Consider the following 21,216-nt stretch of genomic DNA (forward strand, 5'->3'; position numbering starts at 1 on the left):
AAGGTCTACGAGAAATGAGAGACCGTGGCAGGCGTATGCACACCTTGGTAGGATCCAGAGGACAACATGATGATCTAACAGGGACAGGCGGGGCACTAGGAAAGGTGAGTTAGGACATCCATTCCACGTGCCATATAGACCAATCATATGGGTGCTACATTGGTTTCCCTCTGAAATTTCAGAGGAACTCTGGCATCTGGTTAAATGAATAGGAATTAAAGGATCTGCTTTTACCAAGACACAGAAAGGTATTGCTTCATGAAAACGACTGACAGTCATAATCACAAGGAAAATAACAGCACCCCACTAGAACAGATGCCCTTCTGCAAGTATGCTGTGGCTGAAATGACTGCCCATCATAGACTTTCTGAATTGAGGGCACTAGTCTGTCCAATGAATTGAAGTTAGAAAATGTGTGGGCAAGTACAACATTCTACTATTATTTCAGGAAACCGGCCATACAGAGACAGAAGTAAGAAGCAGATTACCTTAGCTCTCTGGTTCTGGAACCACACCTGAACCACACGGACGCTCAGCCCTGTCTCTGCAGCCAGGGTCTCCCTCACCTTAAAAATATGTAACATTAGAAATATAGAAATATTGGCATGTCAGAGTAGAAGGCGGAACACTTCCTGTGCAGTGCACAGGGAGCCCAACAGGCCACATCCTACACAGAAGCTGAGGAATATTCAACGCTCAGCGAAATCCCAAATACAGAGCGTTGCTTCCCTTCAGTGGAGAGACAGTGCTTCCCCAGGTAAGTGAGGGGAAGAAGCAGCATTCATTCAGGTTTGTATTTTAAGAAGTATTCCTGGGTTTCTCATCCTCTGGAACCTGGGCCTTCAAGTGGTTCTTAGATACTAGCAAAATCTATTTTTGTGTTTCGGCTGTATGCCAAGTATATGCCATAACCTGCTTAAAGAGAACTGGGGGTGAAAAATCACTTTGCAAAAGCAAATGGTTCTCACTTGCTCTCTTCTCCTACCTTAATTCACTGACTTAAATGTTTGGTTTTGTCCCTTATAGCTCTAGGTCACTTTGGGTGTCTCAGAACAGCGAGCTCTCAAAAAAGATAAGACAAGAGCCACCTGGTATCTGACAGAACAAGGCAGACCAGGCTGAGGTGGGTACATGGCCTGGGGCTACAAAGAGACAGGACAATCGAGGTCCCTCTTGTGAAGAGAGGGGTTTAAACATCTGTCCTCCGTACAGGCACATGGCGAGGGATGGGCCAGAAGGGAAGAGGGAAGAGGCACAGATCTCCCAAGAGTGGCCCTGAGACCCACTGGCCCCTCTTGGTTAGATTCTGAGGAAATCAGACTTAGGAGCTCCTTGAGTAAACATAGAAAATAGAGCAAGCTGGAGGCCTCGGGAAGCGTTTACTTTTGTCATGCCACTCAGGCTCAAGCTTAGGAGAAACAGGATGATTAGAACAGATTTTTAAAGCACATCCTTCTGCTAAACAGCAGCGTACGCAGGGGCCCACAGCCACCTGCAGAAACCCTATCCACCCTTCAGAGGCCCGGCTCAGAAGCCACCTGTCCCACAAAGCCTCGCCTGATTTCCCAGACTCGAGCGGCCGCTCCCTTCTCCCGGCTCCAGGCTGCCCCTCTGTCTTGGCCCTTGCGCTTTCTCCCCAGGGTCCCAGCACACAGCTCCTCCCTACTGGCCCAGGAGACAGGCGGTGGGCACAGGCCACACAGAGGCTGGGGGTCTAGTTCATGCAGAACAAGCAAACCGCCAAGGGAGGTGGGAACAGGCCCTTGTGCAGGCCTACTTTGGGGCTCACTTTCTACCAGCCCTTTCTGCTGGAACTTAGGCGGCAGTGAGGTCAGGGAAAGAAAGCATCCTGCAGTTGAAACTTCAAAAGTCAGAAGTGGTGGGAGGATGTATTATGGTTCAGCAAATAACCATCCTTCCCACTCCTGGATGGGTATGTGCTTCCCCTGCACTCACAGTGGACTTACCCACATGACTTGCTGTGGCCCATGGACTATTACTGGATGTGAAGTGAGTGATCTCCATGGAGATCCACTGGGCATGCCCAGTGGAACTCAGCCTCTTGCCTTCTGCCATTGTCAGGAGACCCATGTGCCCCAGGTGGCTGCTGCTCCTGTGGTATGGACCATTTAATGACAGACATGCGGGGCAGACCTGACCCTGAACCAGCAGCCAACCCACAGCCTAGCAGTAGGAAATAAATGTTGTTGGAGCTGCTAAGATTTTGTTACTGCAGCAAAAACTGATTCCTACACAGAGGGAGGGAGGAAAAACAATGCTAAAAATTTTTTAATGTCTTTCTTCTATGAATTTCAATTCAATTTCAAGAACCTTTCTTTTCTTATCTTTTTTGCATAAAAGACAGTACCTGGTATGGCAGAGTCAATAAATGGTGGGTACTTAATAAGTAAATGCAGCTATTTGTGACAGAGACTACTAATTTTCTCCAAAATGAATTCTCTTTCTTCCTCTTAGCAACTGAATTCCTGTTTTAGGAATTTATATAGATACCCAGGTGGACTCATTTCCCAGGTCCATTTGTAATCACGGGATTAAATTCTAGCCAACAAGTGAGAGTGATGCAAAAAAAATCCCAGGGTGTGTATGTCCTTTAAAAAGAAACTGCTTGCCTCCCACCCCCTGCCCTACTCCCTCTTTTTCCACCATGGTAGCTGCAAAAAACGGTGACATCTGGAGCAGTCCCTTAGACTCATGTGATGAGACAAGAGTTTCTCGGCCAATCTTGTGTTGCTCACCTCTGGACTATGATGTGAGAGCAACATGAACTCTTATTAAGTCACTGTATTTTTTTTTTTTTTTTTTGCATATTTGTTCACAGCAGCCCTGTCTGTAACAGCCCCAAACTGGAAACAACCCACATGCCCATCAACAGGTAAAGGGACAAGCAGCCCACGGTATACCTATGGAATACCATGCAATAACAAAAATGGGTGGACAACATGGATGAATGCCAAAATCACCACCTTAAGCAGAACGAACCGGACCAAAAAAAGAACATATGCTACAACCCACTGTATTTTCCTTCTATTGTAACATCTTGACCTATACCCCAAATGGAACTCCTTATTATTCTCCCCATTGCTCTCCATGAAATGAAAGGTAAGAGGACGTATCCAGTTGGAATGGTCCATGCCGAAAAGCAAAAGGAGATTCTACCACTGCCCCCGCCACAACTACAGGGATCCCTGGAGCCTCCAATGGGGCTCAAGGCCACCCGCCCAGACTGTCTGAACAGCACTCCCCACCCTGATCCGCCCCCCACCCAGGTGCCCGTCGACTCCCCAGAGGAGTCCAGGTTACACACAGAGGAGAGGGGCCTTATCCCCTTTCTTCCCTTCTTCCCCTCTGTACCTTCCTGCAAGGCTTGGAGGATACTTCAAACGAGGCCTTGAATGCTCTCCTCTGTTGGGTTGTCAAGATGGTTCTGGGACGTTTGGGGCGCTTATGGTCCTTGCTGTCCTCAGAGGCTCCTTTCCCTGCCCCGTGGGCTGACTTGCAAAGACTTTCCTCATCATCACTTTTCCCTGAAAGAAGCAGAAGTAATATGTTGAGTCCCTCAAGGCTGCTACCTGGAGTTGTATGTTATTCCATAATAAGACACTCAGGTCCACGTTCTGAGGATGACTTAAGATATGAATGAAACAACCTGTGTGGTATTGATCCCAAAGCCCCCAGGAAGGGGCTAAGGGAAAACTTCTGAAACTTGGAGATAGGAACCAGGAAGTCCACCATCACAGCTCAGAACTTCCTCCCAGGATGTTGTCCCAGCTCCACATTTACCAGCTGTGTGGCCTTGAGCAAGTGACGTAACTCTCTGTGGATCAATTTCCTTCTCTGTAAAATCGGGATAGAGGAGAACACTTCACTGAGGTTATCTGAGGATTAAATGAGGTTACCAAGACGGCATTCAGAAGGCTGATAAGCATATACTAAATGCCCAGTAAGCACTGGTTATTAGTGTACTAATAGTTTGTGTAGTTTTCTTGACCTGGATAAGTTATATATAACTTCTAGATACTATGACTGAAATACTAGCCACTGCCAGGAGGTAAAAAACAACACTGTTTAAAAGGCCGCAGAAGACCAGCATAAAACTACGTGCAGAGACAGATAAAAGGCAATTAGTCAAAACTGCCTGTCTATAAAATAAATAATTCTCTAGTAAAAGTAACTATGTGCTTATTTCAACTTTATCAGCAGTGATCAATACAAGGAGTAACCTGAAGGAAATAAAGCCTCTAGTACATATGACATTCATTCCCAGGCTACCTTTTGCATCCCACAGATTTCACACTTTTGAGAAGATGCTTCCAGGGTCTAGAAAACACCCCTGTGAGAGAGATTCCTTCCTACTTTGGGCATTAAGCCACAGGCAGTTTTGTGCTCACATTACCCTAGTAAGACCCTCATTTCTCTCTGGGTCCTTACACAGCTCAGCTGCCCTCTTTCCTCCAGGAGAAACCTTTGTCCCAAGAGCTTCCTTGGCTCCAGTCCCCTCATTCTGGTCCCCTTCTGGCCACTACAAGAAATCTAGGATGAGGGGACCCACTGGGTGTGAGCTCCACATCCTACTACTTCATCCCAACCTCCTCTGCAAAGATGCTTTTTTCATACCATGTTTGAGTTTAGACTTAGTTTAATCCTACTTTTTGACTCTGCTAGAGCCAAAAAAAAAACCCCTTATTTTTATCTGAAAGACAATGGCTAAGAAGCTTTCCTCTATGAACTTTTAGACATACAGTCTGAACGTGAAGGAAGATGAACCTCTGAGTTCCTCGACGGCATGACCCTTGCAATGTAACTGAACAGTCTGACACAGGCAGCCCTGGGTCTCCATCCAGCTCTGTCCTCTTATTTTAAGTTCAACCCTGTGTAAGGGAGGCCCTTCACTGAGCCTGCCCTGGAGATAAGAACACCCAAAGCAGCTAACACGGAGGCACAGAGCAGGCTTCTATTAGATGTCATGGGAAGGACATCTTTTCCTCTCTGCCTTACTTCCTGTGAGAGTACAAATGATACAACCTAAAAGATGGATGAAGGTGAGATTAAAGAAGAATCTTCATGACAAGGATTGGCCACTCTGGCCTCTTCAACTCTTTGGCTTCTTTTCCCAGGGGAGAATTCAGCAAGCTGATCTAAGTCAGATGTAAGGGGTTTTAGGATCTTTCTAGAAGGAGGTTTTCAGAATGGCAAGAAGAAAAAACCATGTAAGAACTAAAAGCCTTGGGGAACTAAGAAGATCATACAAGGAGAGAAAAGGTAGGAAAAAGGAGGCCATTGATGGTGCAGATTCATCCTCGCTGGGCCCTACATCCTGCTACTCAGAGACTCCCCACACTCAGTCTTTTGTGAAGCCAATAATTCTGAGTGGATTCTTTGGGATCAAAAGATGCTCCTCTGATACTGTTGATGCTTTGGGTACTACTTCTGAGGCAATGTGGCTGACACCCCATGCCAAGCATTGGGCAGCTCTCCTGCAAGGCAGATGACTACAAGGTTACTGAGTCTGGAACAAATGAGTGAGCAATCCAAAGCACAGAACTGATTTTAAAATGTAGTTGTATCACCTTCAGAACCTACATGTCTTATACCTGTTTTGTCCATAAAATGGTATTTGCAAATGTCTCACAGAGTCAGTCTGGTTCTTTTACAGTCACATAGCTTGATACAAATGCATACTGATGACTAGGATGATGCAACTACTGAAAATGCAAAATCTAAAATAATGCTAGGTTCCATGATAATGGCTCATAGATGCTGACACCATTCAGAAGAGCATGATGGTACAGTGTCCACAAGCATGGGCTCCAGAGCCATAGGAACTCGGGTTTCAATTCTGGCCTTGTCGGTGATGATGTGTGATTGTCAAGAAATTCCCAAGACTCAATTTTCTTATTGGAGAAGGTGACAGTGTTGTTGGAATTAAATGAGATGATATATGTAAAGGGTTTAGCACTGTCTAGGTATGATAGGTACGTAGTAAATCATCATCATCATTTCAAAGGATGTGTTCTTAATCTGAGATCCGCGTTTTCTCTTAACAGTTGCACCTTGATGGGAGTCTGAGTTATGGTTTTAAGTGCAAGCATTCACTCCTCTCTCTTTGCAGACATGACCCTAGCTTGCACTGAGTTGGTTTTATAGAAAGTGAGTGTGCGAGTGCTTGTGAGGAGGAAAAGAGAGGGAGAGGGCATCAGGGCTGGTTCCAGAAGGAAGATGTGATGAGTGAAGTTTGTTCAGAGCCCCAGCAGTGGTTGGCTGGGGCCCCTGCTGTCTGTGTACTCTGGACTCACCCCTGCTAAGGCACGTGCACATTTCCCAAGATCCCATCATGGAACAGCTAGGAGGAGGGCAAAAAGAACCGTCTGCTAGGGCGGCATCACAAGCAGCTGCTCACTCATTCTCTCTACATCCCTGAGAGGAGAGATGAAAACATTTGTTTTCAGAGGAGGAGGAGAAGGAGGACGGGCAGATGTGGGAGGAGAGGGAGGATGAGATGAAGATCTGAGCCTAGAGTGCCTCTGTCATTTTTGTGGCGCATTTTCTTCCTTTGATTCCTCCTTGTTGCTGTTCAGTCTTTCTCCTCTGTCTCCTAAGGGGCCCCATTTTGCCTTCCAAGAAACATTAGATGCTCTAGAGCAGGCATCTGCAGACTTTTTTGGTCAAAGGCCAGGGAGTAAAATATTTCATTCTTTGCAGGTCTTATGGTCTCTATTGCAACCACTCAGCTCTGCTGTGTAGCATGAATGCAGCACAGACGGGATGAAGAGGCGTGGCTGGGTGCCAATAAAACTATTTCCCAAACAGGCACCCAGCCAGACTTGGCCTGCATGCCATAGTGTGCTGACCCCTGCCCTGTACCACTCCTGACCTGTTCTCCGTCAAAACGTACATATCCTGTGTGCCAGGCTTTCAGGCTGTGACTCTGGAGCAGGAAGCACTGCCCAACACTGAGGAGTTAGTGACTGCCATAGTTTGATGTGTCCTCTGGCACAGTCAGCAATGTACAGACATGGAACAGGAAATACCTCCAACCAAACATTGACCACAGTGAAATTTCAGGTGTCTTGGCAGATCTGAGCAAGAGAGAGTCTGAAGACGGAGGAATGGAGTGCCTCTGGGCATCTCCAAAAATGCAGACAGATGTCGCGACCCAGCTGCCAGGGGGAATGCAGACCATCGCTGCCAGGTGGTGAACATGAGCGCAACAGTGCCCTCTGACTCTTTCGGGGAATTTCCAGGCCACTCCTGGGATGTTAACACAGGCTCCTGCCGCCTCCTCCAGCAGGGGAGGGCTGCCTGCCTCTGATGCCGACTTCTCCACGCAAGTCTGCAGTGCCTCAAATATACACTTAACGATTTGTCCAAGAGAAAGGAAAGTTCTAAATGAGCCAGGAGATTTCTCACTGGGCCAGCAGGAGTACCATAGAGCAGAAGATGAAGAAAAACCTTCTAACAGCAGAGACGTCGCGGGAGCAGAGGGAGGGCTGGCCCCTCTGCCTCACCAGAGGCTCCCACACCCAGATGCAGGCCAGAGCGATCCCTCATAATTTAAGCTGACACCCCTCAGCGGAGATGAAAGGAACACCACTTGCTGTCTCCAACAACAAATGTCAGCATCCCTGGAGGCCATTTAGACACAAACGCAGCATAAATCTGACTCCTCGAGGGAAAGTCCAGAGATTAAGTCTCCACGCACAGCCTACCAGGCTGAAATGAATTTGCTTGGCACAAAATTTGCTTGGAGCATGTTTCTCAGGGCCTTTTTTTCCCGCTTTCTTGTAAAAAAGAAAATCTGGAATGGCTCAGGGGCTATAGCTTCCCTTTGCCTGGTCCTCCCACTCATTCGTGACATAAGCAATGGCAGATGAAAGATCAGCCGTGGTTTATGGCTCCGAGACAGGCTGTACTACCTGTGGGGCCTCCCAGATTCATTTCAGGTTGTTGGAAAAATCCCAACGGCCCATAAACTGGGCAAGAGATATCAGAGCTTGGCCCAGGAGGTGAGGGTGAGGGAGGGGGACCAGAGACCCTCAAGTGAGGGAAAGGAGAGGCAGGAACAAGGCTCAGATGCTCCCCCCGTGATGGTCCTCACCCCCGTGATGATCCTCATAAATGTCCTTCAGGCAGGGGAGAAGAGGAAGGCTCTGGGACTTGTGGTGGGTGGAGGGGGAGGGAAAGAAGCAAGGGAGGAATTTATGAGGACAGAATACATAGGAAACTATTTCAGTCACTGCCCTGTGCTAGAGGATCAGAATTCCACTCTCCCCGAGCATAGTTGCAAGGCAGCATTTCACATTCAAGAGGCAGGAGGTAAAGCTCTCTAGAATAGTGATGTCCCTGTAGCTAGTTTGAAACTGCCTTATACAGAGTCCTTCAAGGAGGTCTCAGCTCAGACCCAAATCACATTTCTGTAGATTTGCCTTGGACTTTGCATCAGCATCCACTCAGCATCTATTGTGGGTTCCCGTGTCAGGCACTGCAGAAGGACAATTCTGGGCTACAGAGATGATGGAGATTCGGCTTCTGCTCTTACAGATCCCAGATTAACAGAGGAGAATGATCAAATGCCAAAATAATAACTCTGCTTACAGGAGCTGGAGGAGGAGGCTGGGAACGCAACAGAATACATACAGGTGTCACTGGAGGTGCAAGTGAATGACAGGCAATGCACAGAAGCTGCCAGGCAGCAAAGGACAGAGAGGGTGTTTTGTGTCAAGAGAGAACGTCAAATAGCAGGGGAGCAAGACCTCGGCCTGGCAAGTGAGGCTCATTGAATATACAGTCCACTTGCACATCACCAGGTACTCAGCCCCGGGGATGACAGAGATCAGAGGCGACCCCTTGCTCTCAAGGAACAGACAGAGAGCATGTGAGAGAGTTAGCATGTGTCAAACAAGAAATATAACATAGTATTTGGTTATGAGTTTTAGGCATGGTAAAAAAGACTATCAATAAAAATGGAGGCATATAGAAGGGGAAAGAAGGAAGGGATAAATTAGGAGTTTGGGATTAGCAGATACACTATATATTGATAATACTATATGTATAGTATTATATGGATGTGAGAGTTGGACTGTGAAGAAAGCTGAGCACTGAAGAACTGATGCTTTTGAACTGTGGTGTTGGAGAAGACTCTTGAGAGTCCCTTGGACTGCAAGGAGATCCAACCAGTCCATTCTGAAGGAGATCAGCCCTGGGATTTGTTTGGAAGGAATGATGCTGAAGCTGAAACTCCAGTACTTTGGCCACCTCATGCGAAGAGTTGAGTCATTGGAAAAGACTCTGATGCTGGGAGGGATTGGGGGCAGGAGGAGGAAGGGACGACAGAGGATGAGATGGCTGGATGGCATCACGGACTCGATGGACGTGAATCTGAGTGAACTCCGGGAGTTGGTGATGGATAGGGAGGCCTGGCGTGCTGTGATTCATGGGGTCGCAAAGAGTCAGACACGACTGAGCGAGTGAACTGAACTGAACTGATATTTATACTATATAGCTCTACACTTTTACCATATATAAAATAAACAACAAGGTCCTACGATATTGCACGGGGAACTATACTCAATATCTTGTAATAAACTATAATGGAAATGAACCTGAAAAAGAATATATATGTATGTATAGCTAAATCACTGCTGTACACCTGAGACTGATACAATACTATAAATCAACTATACTTCAATTTTTAAAAATAAAGGCATTGAGGAAGGCGGGTGTCAATGAGCTGGAGGAGCTAGTGAAGGCAGGAGCCTAAATGTAAGGGAGCAAGGAGGAGTGGGTCCAGACAGGCACAGGGGAGAGGGCAGGGGTGGGGAAAAGGGCTCAGCCCGAGACTGGAGATAAGGGGAAAAATGTGCATGCTGGCCAGTAGGGGGCCCTCAGGGCCTCAGAGGGTATGCACATCTGGGGAAGAACAGCAGGGTGGAGAGGCCTCGTGGAGCTTTCTCCTGGGGCCCAGACGATCCTGAGACAATGTCATTAGCAATGATGAGACCTGGGGGGAGTTCCGTGGCTGGAGCTACACGGGAAAAGTGTGGAGCCAGGGTAAGGGCCCCGTGGTCCAGGAAAGCAGACACCAGTGTCTACATGCGGATGATGCCGCCCGGCCCCCAGGCCCGCTTTGCAGACTGGGCTGAGGAAGCCTCTCAAGTCTCAGCACTGGACAAGGGACCTGAGAAAAGAAGAAAAGGCCCACAGCCCAAGCACCAGTTAGGTGTCAGTCTGTGTCCAGGGCAAACATTTCACCTCATCTCCATGGCAACACAGCATGGCAGGCACTGGGAGGACTCCTCTCCTACCTAAGGAATAATCACAGCTTCGGAAAGCGTCAGGAACCTCCCCCAACACACAGGATCCAGGTGGTGGGGCCAGGTTTCACGCCAAGCTTGCCTACTTCCAAGCCCAGTGAGAAACACTCCCGCAGGGAGCAGAGATTCAGACTTTTTACCCAGAAAATAAGGCATAAACAAATGACAGTCACCTGTGTGGGCCCTGGCCCAGGTGTGGGGGTAGTTTAGGTGCCAGGTCTCCCATAACCACTGAAAGACCACTCTTTATATCAAAAGAGCAGATGGAGTGGTGGAAGGTAACTCTGGCCATGAACAGGAGACCCAGATTCCAGTTCTGGTTTTGCTACTCAGCTGTGTCTCCTTGAAACAACAGTCCTTTCCCTTAACTAACACTTGACAGCTTCCCTTTACAACTGCATTATTTCCTTGTTTCTGTTGGAACACTAGGAGGCAGGAATTGTGTTATTTTCCGTCCCCCCTTTCTTTTTAAACTACACATGAGTAAACCAGGCCCCAGGGAGGTGAGTGATATTTTGCCGAAGGGCACACAGCTGGGATGCTCTGTCTTCCACTTCCATCTTCCCTCTCCTGCCTCCTCTGCCTCCCAGGGTTGTGATGACCCAAAAAATACCTGGGACTTGCAGCACCAGGTAAGGCAGCATCAGTGTTATTAAAGAGTGAGGAGAGAGAAGGGTGACAGATCTTCCACTCTGAGCTCCTGCTGGAAAAGCCACTCTTTTCCGTCCGAAAAGGACAGACCTTATTTTAAATCCTGGTTCCCCTCACTCCACCCCACTCTCCCCAGGCACACCCTGCCACTGCAACCCTCACTCTGGGAGGATCCTCAGTCATGGGGCACCTAGCATTTCAAGATCAGGGCAGACAGGAGCAGAGCTACACTCCTGAGCAGACCACGGATAAGGGGTCCCAAGAAGAACCCCTCTGTTCAGCCATGTCCACTGTGGATGGAGACTCCTGTGCCAAGCAGAGGGAGAGGGGCACCCAGCTCAGACTTCCAGGTTATCCCCCCAGGAGAGCTCGGTCTCCACTCTGAGAATGCAGGCGCCCCCCCCCCTCAACCCCGCCCAGCCTAGCACCCTCTCCTTTTGCTTTGCTTGGCTGGCTGGTGTTCCTGAAGTTCCCCTTGAGCCTGGGAGGTTTGTCGGGAACAGAGACAGTACTGCTGGACTGGTGGAATTTCCGTGGATCTGCATCAGTTTGGGGTCTTTTCACATTTCAATAGGCTTTCTGCTGACATTTACCCTGCCTCACTCCCTCTCCCTTCTATACAGGCACGCACACTCTGTATCTTTTCCTCTCTGAGTTTTCCCACCTTTTTGTCCTCCCCTTTTTAATGAAAAGATGGCCACGTGCAACCCCAACTGATAAGCAGAGGTAAATGTTCAATGGAACTATGCATAGCTTTGTCAGTACTGGAAATCTTGATGATCAGGACATCAGAAAACACCTCTCCACCACCATCACTGTATTCCAATCAAGCATGGATGCATAAACCATAACTTGTTCTTTTTGATTCAGCCAGACTTAGAGGTCAGGAAGCTCATAACAAGTCAAATCAGATATTTGGGGTTCTGCTCTCAGTCTCAACTGCTGTTTCATCGCTAAGTCATCTCTGACTCTGCGACCCCACGGACTGTAGCCCGCCAGGCTCCTCTGTCCATGGAATTTCCCAGGCAAGAATACTGGAGTGGGTTGCCATTTTCTTCTGCAGAGGATCTTCCTAAATTAGGGTTTAAACCCACATCTCCTGTTGGTAGGCAGATTCTTTACCTACCACTGAGCCACGTGGGAAGTCTCTCAGTCTCAATAAAAGCTCATTAATCCACTAACCCGGTGGCTCACTAGGCAAGGGGTGTGATGTGCATGACACTGTATTTGGTTATATTATTAAGGTTTGAGTGTGTTTGCTCCAAACTCAGGAACTGACTTAAGTGGATTGAACACCATGTCTCTTTGGAATAATCCAATTTAGCTGCATTGATCACCAGTCTTCAGGAGGATAAAATTATCTGGACTGGAAGACAAAGGGTTAATTATCTAAGTTAAAAAGACCCAGACCAACAATCCTCTAGGTGACTGGGGAGCTGGGGTGAATTGGCTAAAACATTCTAAATATTAGGACGAATTTGTTGCGGACTTAATCACAGAGAGAATTTGCCTAGAGAGCCACAGCTGATCTGACTGCCTACCCCCTTGGTCTAGATGTTCTGGTTCTGCCAGGCCCTCTGCTGGTTTGGAAAGACAAACCAAGGCCAATACCCAGTCAGGCCTGTGCCTTCAGACTCTAGACCATTCTATAAACCACTGATAGACTCAAAAGAAAATGGCCAAGTGAAGTCAGATACCTAGCCTCCGATATTACATCCACCACTCATCTGCCGTGTGACCTAAGGCAAATGACCTAACTTCTCTGAGCCCCACCTTCCTAATTTGTAAAATCAGGGCAATAAAGAGCTGATAAGCTACCCTGATGGCATTATGAACTCAGCAATAAGAACAGGTAAAAGCACTTTGAAAAAAATTTGTAAATAGCATAAACATGTGAGATATTTTTTTACTTTATTATGCTTCTTGGGTGTTCATGAACTTATTATATGTTTCTACTGGTTAAGAAACTCACAGTTCTCATACAAAATTCCTGTCATTCAACAGCCACACATGAGTGTGCCTACTGTGTACAGGTACTTGACCCAGGGTAAGGAGGAATGGACAAGGTCCAGGAAGTCACTGATCTCCTATCCCTAGTGGGAGAAGAGAGAGAAAGAGGAAAGAAAAACATAATGTAGCTGCTAACATGTTAAAATGTTAAGAATAAAATAAAACAGAGTAATTAGCCAAGGAATGACTGGGGGCAGGGCAAACTCTTCTTTTGTTTCCACAACTCTCCACTAAAAAGATCCAAATTTATCTTGTCCTGAAGCCTCCCCCAGCTCCTTCCCAAGTCAATTTCATCCCTTTCCCAATGCCCGGAGCACCTCCTTGTCGACCGCCAATGTTTTAGTTACTCAAGTTAGAAGACAAGTGTATATGTTGCTCGACATTATTCTCCAACCGTTTAAACAAAAACAAAATTACAAATGCTCAGATTAAAAAAAAAACTGTACTGGACTAATATAAAACTTTCATTATGGGGGACTTCCCTGGTGATCCAGTGGTTAAGACTCCACGCTTCCACTGCAGGGGGCATGGGTTCGATCCCTGGCTGCGGATCCCACATGCCTTGCAGAATAGCCAAATAAATAAATACATAAAATTCCATTATGGGCACTAGAACAGAGTGGTTAAGGGCAGTGCCTTGGCCTCAATGTTTTGCTCCATCATGTACTAGCTAGTAGTCTGAGCCAAGATGCCTCTACACTGTTTTGGTTTGTCAAATGGGGTTAATAACACCTACCTAAAAGGATAGTTATAATAATTATATGGATAATTTATATACAATATTTATAGTACTAATGGACAAGGCAATGGCACCCCACTCCAGTACTTTTGCCTGGAAAATCCCATGGACGGAGGAGCCTGGTAGGCTCCATGGAATAGCTAGAGTCAGACACGACTGAGAGACTTCACTTTCACTTTTCACTTTCCTGCATTGGAGAAGAAAATGGCAACCCACTCCAGTGTTCTTGCCTGGAGAATCCCAGGGGCAGAGGAGCCTGGTGGGCTGCCATCTCTGGGGTTACACAGAGTCGGACAGGACTGAAGCGACTTAGCAGCAGCAGCACAGTACTAAATTCATGGTGAGAATTTCATAAATTCTAGCTAATTACCATCGTTATAATTTTGCATCCCTTCTATACAGACCAAATCTAAATCATCTTTGTATCCTCCACATATACCACCACACTGAACACTCAGAAGGCTAATAATTACTTTTAAGCAGTTTGTATCTAAAGCATACAGAACAAAGTGACGCAATGTATTAACATACATGCTGAGGCCTGTCTTTCCATTTTTCAGAGATTAATTCACCAGTGTCAACCAACTTCCAGTAGCTATAGAAATTAGTATAAAATTACTAGCTACTTCCATACTTGGGCTCAGCTAGGATGGAATAAAGAAAGCTGAGCGCCAAAGAATTAATGCTTTCGAACTATGCTATTGGAGAAGACTCTTGAGAGGCCCTTGGACTGCGAGGAGATCAAACCAGTCCATCCTAAAGGAAATCAGTCCTGAATGGTCATTGGAAGGACTGATGCTGAAGCTGAAACTCCAATACGTTGGCCACCTGATGCAAAGAACTGACTCCTTGGAAAAGACCCTGACGCTGGGCAAGACTGAAGGCAGGAGGAGAAGGGGACGACAGAGGATGAGATGGTTGGATGGCATCACCAATTTGATGGACATGAGTTTGAGCAAGCTCTGGGAGTTCGTAACGGACAGGGAGGCCTGGTGTGCTGCAGTCCATGGGGTCGCAGAGTCAGACATGACTGAGCGACTGAAATGAACTGAACTGTGGATGAAATTCACTTCCCTTAAACCACAATTTGAATTTCTTTTTTGTGCTGACATTCATTCCACTGACAGTCTCATCAGTACCATCCAGTTATGTTTCCATAAAAAGGATAGGAGAGAAAACCATGACAAAGAAAACCCAAAATACAATAATTAAGACTAGAAGAAGGTTGGCATACATACACTGCTATGTATAAGATGCTTAATAAAAACATAATTTTTACTATGTACCAAGCCCTGTACCCAAGGTTTACTCTCAGTTTTATACAAGATGGCAGAGCGGAAGGACGAGCACTCATCTTCTCTTGTGAGAACTCCAAAATTGCAACTAACTCACCACTGAACCACCATCGACAGGAGAATGTTGGATTCCACCAAAAGAGATACCCCACATCCAAGGGCAAAGGAGAAGCCCCAACTAGGTGGTGAAAGTGAAAGAAGGTGAAGGTGAAAGAAATTGAAAGGGAAGTCGCTCAGTCGTGTCCGACTCTGTGACCCCATGGACTGCAGCCCACCAGGCTCCTCCCTCCACGGGATTCTCCAGGCAAGAGTACTGGAGTGGCTTGCCATTTCCTTCTCCAGGGGATCTTCCCGACCCAGGGATCGCACCCGGGTCTCCCACATTCCAGGCAGACGCTTTAACCTCTGAGCCACCGGGGTGTTAGGAGGGGCAAAATCGACAGTAGCCCGCCATGGGGTCAGGGGCACAGAATCCACCGGTCGGGCATAAGGCCTCTGAAAGGAGGTCACCATAACCTCTACCATAGTTTGGCCCGAGGCCAAACTACAGGAAGGGAACACAGCCCCATCCAACAACAGAAAACTGGATTAAAGATTTACTGACTAGAGCCCTTTCACAGCATCATCTTTTAGGATTTGAAATAGCTCAACTGGAATTTCATCAGCTCCACTAGCTTTGTTCATAGTGATGCTTCCTAAGGCCCGCTTGACTTCACATTTCAGGATGTCTGGCTCTAGGTGAGTGATCACACCATCATGATTATCTGGGTCGTGAAGGCCTTTTTTGTACAGTTCTGTGTATTCTTGCCACCTCTTCTTAATATCTTCTGCTTCTGTTAGGTGCATACCATTTCTGTCCTTATTGTGCCCACTGTTGCATGAAAAGTTCCCTTGGTATCTCTAATTTTCTTGATGAAATCTCTAGTCTTTCCCGTTCTAATGTTTGCCTCGATTTCTTTGCACCGATCACTGAGGAAGGCTTTCTTATATCTCCTTGCTTTTTTTGAAACTCTGCATTCAAATGGGTATATTTTTCCTTTTCTCCTTTGCCTTTTGCTTCTCTTCTTTTCATAGCTATTTGTAAGGCCTCCTCAAACAACCGTTTTGCCTTTTTGCATTTCTTTTTCTTGGTGATGGTCTTGATCACTGCCTCCCGTACAGTGTCAAAAACCTCCCTCCATAGTTCTTCAGGCACTCTATCAGATCTAATTGCCTGAATCTATTTGTCACTTCCACTGTATAATCATAAGGGATTTGATTTAGGTCATACTTAAATGGTCCAGTGCTTTCCCCTGCTTTCTTCAATATGTCTGAATTTGACAATAAGGAGTTCATGATCTGAGCCACAGTCAGCTCCCACTCTTGTTTTGGCTGACTGTATAGAGCTTCTCCATCTTTAGCTACAAAGAAAATAATCAATCTGATTTTGGTATTGACCATCTGGTGATGTCCGTGTGTAGAGTCTTCTCTTGTGTTGTTGGAAGAGGGTGTTTGCTATGACCAGTGCATTCTCTTGGCAAAACTCTGTTAGCTTTTGCCCAGCTTCATTCTGTACTCCAAGGCCAAATTCGCCATTTACTACAGGTAACTCTTGACTTCCTACTTTTGCATTCCAGTCCCCTATAATGAAAAGGACTTTTGTGTGTGTGTGTTAGTTTTAGAAGGTCTTATAGGTACTCTTGCCTGGAAAATCCCATGGACGGAGGAACCTGGAAGGCTGCAGTCCATGGGGTCACTGAGCGTCAGACACGACTGAGCGACTTCACTTTCACTTTTCACTTTCATGCATTGGAAAAGGAAATGGCAACCCACTCCAGTGTTCTTGCTTGGAGAATCCCAGGGATGGGGGAGCCTGGTCGGCTGCCGTCTATGGGGTCGCACAGAGTTGGACACGACTGAAGTGACTTAGCATAGGTCTTCATAAAACCATTCAACTTCAGCTTCTCCAGCTTCTACTGGTCAGTGTATAGACTTGGATTACTGTGATACTGAATGGTTTGCCTTGGAAATGAACAGAGATCATTCTGTCATTCTTGAGATTGCATTTCAGACTCTTTTTGACTATGAGGGCTACTCCATTTCTTCTAAGGGATTCTTTCCAACAGTAGTAGGCATAATTGTCATTTGAGTTAAATTCACCCATTCCAGTCCATTTTAGTTCTCTGATGCCTAAAATGTTGATGTTCACTCTTGCCATCTCTTGTTGGACCACTTCCAACTTGCCTTGATTTCATGGACCTAGGATGGATTCTAGGTTCTTATGCAGTATTGCTCTTTATAGCATCGGACTTTACTTCCATCACCAGTCACATCCACAACTGGGTGTTGTTTTTGCTTTGGTTCTGCCTCTTTATTCCTTCTGAGTTATTTCTCCACTGATCTCCGGTGGCATATTGGGCACCTACTAACCTGGGGAGCTCATCTTTCAGTGTCCTATCACTTCATGGCAAATAAATGGGGAAACAGAGGAAACAGTAACAGACTTTATTTTGGGGGGCTCCAAAATCATTCCCAGAGAAGGCAATGGCACCCCACTCTAGTACTCTTGCCTGGAAAATCTCATGGATGGAGGAGCCTGGTGGGCTACAGTCCATGGGGTTGCTAGGAGTCGGACACAACTGAGCGACTTCACTTTCACTTTTCACTTTCATGCATTGGAAAAGGAAATGGCAACCCACTCCAGTATTCTTGCCAGGAGAACCCCAGGGATGGGGGAGCCTGGTGGGCTGCCGTCTATGGGGTCACAAAGAGTCGGACATAATTGAAGCGACTTAGCAGCAGGAGTAGCAGCAAAATCATTCCAGATGGTGACTGCAGCCATGAAATTAAAAGACACTTGCTCCTTGGAAGAAAAGTTATGACCAACCTAGATAGCATATTAAAAAGCAGAGACACTACTTTGCTAACAAAGGTCCATCTAGTCAAAGCTATGGTTTTTCCAGTAGTCATGTACTGATATGAGAGCTGTACTATAAAGATAGCTGAGAGCCAAAGAACTTATGCTTTTGAAATGTGGTATGGAGAAGACTCTTGAGAGTCCCCTGGACAGCAGGGAGATCCAACCAGTCCATCCTAAAGGAAGTCAGCCCTGAATGTTCATTGGAAAGACTGATGGTGAAGCTGAAACTCCAATACTTTGGCCACCTGATGGGAAGAGCCAACTCATTTGAAAAGACCCTGATGCTGGGAAAGAGTGAAGGCAGGAAGAGAAGGGGACAACAGAGTATGAGACGGTTGGATGGCATCACTGACTTAATGGACATGAGTCTGAGTAAACTCCGGGGGTTGGTGATGGTCAGGGAGGCCTGGCATTCTGCAGTCCATGAGGTTGCAAAGAGTCGGACATGACTGAGTGACTGAACTGAACTGAATTGAGCACAGCCCTGCCCATCAGAGCAAAACTCAGATTCTCCTACAGCCAGTCCCTCCCATCAGGAAGCTTCCATAAGACTCTTATCCTTATCCATCAGAGGGCAGACAGAATGGAAACCACAAGTACAGAAAACTAACCAAACTGATCACTTGCATCACAGCCTTGTCTAACGCAATAAAACTATGAGCCATGGCCGTGTAGGGCCACCCAAGACAGATGGGTCATGGGTGAGGTGGGAGAGATCCGGGTCATGGGAGAGGTCTGATAAAATGTGGTCCACTGGAGAAGGGAATAGCAAACCACTTCAGTATTCTTCCCTTGAGAACCCATGAACAATATGAAAAGGCAAACAGAAATGTCACTGAAAGATGAACTACCCAGGTCGGTAGGTGCCCAATATGCTACTGGAGAAGAGTGGAGAAATAGCTCCAGAAAGAATGAAGAGGCGGAACCAAAGCAAAAACAAAGCCCAGTTGTAGATGTGGCTGGTGATGGAAGTAAAGTCTGATGCTGTAAAGAACAGTATTGCATACGAACCTGGAATGTTAGGTCCATGAGTCAAAGTAAGCTGGAAGCAGTCAAACAGGAGATGGCAAGAGTGAACACTGACATTTCAGGAATCACTGAACTAAAATGGATGGGAATGGGTGAATTTAACTCAAATGACCATTACATCTACTACTGTGGGCAAGAATCCTTTATAAGAAATGGAGGAGTCCTCATAGTATAAAAAAAAAAATACAAAATGCTGTACTTGGGTGCAATCTCAAAAATAACAGAATTATCAATATTTGTATCCAAGGCAAACCATTCAATATCACAGTAATCCAAGTCTATGCCCCAACCACTAATGCCAAAGAAGTTGAAGTTGAATGGTTCTATGAAAACTTACAAGACCTTCTAGAACCAACACCAAAAAGAAGATGTCCTTTTCATCACAGGGGACTGGAATGCAAAAGTAGGAAGTCAAGAGATGCCTGGAGTAACGGGCAAGTTTGGCATTGGAGAACAAAATGAAGCAGGGAAAAGGCTAACAGAGTTTTGCCAAGAGAATGCATTGGTCATAGCAAACATTCTCTTCCAACAACACAAGAGATGACTCTACACGTGAACATCATCCGATGGTCGGTACTGAAATCAGATTGATAATTTTTTTTGCAGCCGAAGATGGAGAAGCTCTATACAAGTCAGAAAAAAACAAGACTAGGGACTGACTGTGGCTCAGATCATGAACTTCTTATTGCCCAATTCAGACTTAAATTGAAGAAGTAGGGAAAACCACTAGAACATTCAAGTATGACCTAAATCAATCCCTTACCATTATACAGTGGAAGTGACAAATAGATTCAAGGGATTAGATCTGATAGACAGAGAGTCTGAAGAAGTATGGACAGTGGTCCGTGATACTGTACAGGAGGCAGTGCTCTAGATTCAAGAGATTAGATTGAATACAGTGTCTGAAGAAGTATGGACAGTGGTCCATGACATTGCACAGGAGGCAGTGATCTAGACCATCCCCAAGGAGAAGAAATGCAAAAAGGCAAATGGTTGTCTGAAGAGGCCTTACAAACAGCTGAGAAAAGAGAAGCTAAAGGCAAAGGAAAAACCATAGCTTTGACTACCCGGGCCTTTGTCAGCAAACTGATGTCTCTGCTTTTTAGTACACTGTTAGGTTTGTCCTAGCTTTCCTTCCAAGGAGCATGTCTTTTAACTTAATGGCTGCAGACACCTGCAGTGATTCTGGAGCCCAAGAAAATAAAATCGGTCACTGCTTCCACTTTTTGCCCTTCTATTTGCCTTGAAGTGATGGGACCAGATGGGGCAGGTGCCATGGTACAATTTGTTCTGCAGCCATCCCTTAGGGGACTGGAAAGCACAGTCTCCAAGGACAGCAGGGGGAATGATGGGCCCTTGGTCTGGAAGCCCTCCACCCCATCTGGCTGGGCTGCCCTTCCCAAGTGACAGATCTTCGACAGACCTTCCCCTAGCCATGGTTCTTCATGAGTGAGAACACAAGATTGGGTGAGAACGCAAGCTTGGGTGAGAAAAATAAATATTTATCACAGGAAGAGCTCTCCCTAATTTAACTATCAACTGAGTATAACTGTGTGCAGTGAACTCCTTTACAGCCCTTCACAGAGTATTTATGGTTATTACTCATAAGTGAAATTGGGTGTCCCAACATGATTTTGAGCCTGATGAAATAGTTAATAGCATCATCATGAATGCTTCTTACAATTAGTTAGCCTTGAATTTCTAATACTAAAAACATTTCTTTGCCATCCTGTCATTAGTTGTAAAGTACAGAGTTTACTGTTGAAATAAGGGTGAGAGGAAGAATACTGCTATTATGAACCGAAGACCACTGGAGTTCTAGTCTAGACTCTGGAGAAGTGGATCTCCAATTTGAATGTGCCTCAGAATCACCTAGAAGGCTGGTTAGACACAGACTGCTGGGCACACCCACAGAGTCTCTGACTCAGTAGGTCTGGGATGCAATCTGTGATTTTTCATTTCTAATGGTTTCCTGGGTGATGCTGATGCTGCTGGCCCAGGAACCACACTTGGAGAATCACTGGTCTAGAACATTCCTCTTGCTCTCTTTCTCTACCCTCATACCTAGATGTACACAGGGATATGTATATGTGCAGGGATGGGAGGTCTGCAATCATAACATATCCTTTCAGTCAACAGAGGCCTTCATGCCTTTCCAATGAGTCCCAAATCTTCAGAGTAATTTCTGCCAGTTTTGATAATTAGGGGAGAATAAAATTATGATAAAAAATAATGGTGTGTGTCTATAAGCCAGAGGTTGCA

The 21,216-nt window shown here is 46.1% G+C and overlaps 1 protein-coding gene across 1 annotated transcript in view; it reads right to left on the reverse strand.

The window, feature by feature from the left end:
* Nucleotides 1-21,216, reverse strand: part of LMX1A (LIM homeobox transcription factor 1 alpha) — a 171,972-nt gene that overhangs the window by 8,289 nt on the left and 142,467 nt on the right. Inside the window, exons 4-5 of the mRNA XM_042257217.1 lie at nt 3,373-3,545; nt 489-566 (exon numbers count right to left, since the gene is read on the reverse strand). Coding sequence (XP_042113151.1) covers nt 489-566; nt 3,373-3,545 — 251 coding nt within the window. The remainder of the gene's footprint in view (nt 1-488; nt 567-3,372; nt 3,546-21,216) is intronic.

Source organism: Ovis aries, chromosome 1 (assembly GCF_016772045.2).
Source record: "Ovis aries strain OAR_USU_Benz2616 breed Rambouillet chromosome 1, ARS-UI_Ramb_v3.0, whole genome shotgun sequence".
In the NCBI taxonomy this organism is placed as follows: domain Eukaryota; kingdom Metazoa; phylum Chordata; class Mammalia; order Artiodactyla; family Bovidae; genus Ovis; species Ovis aries.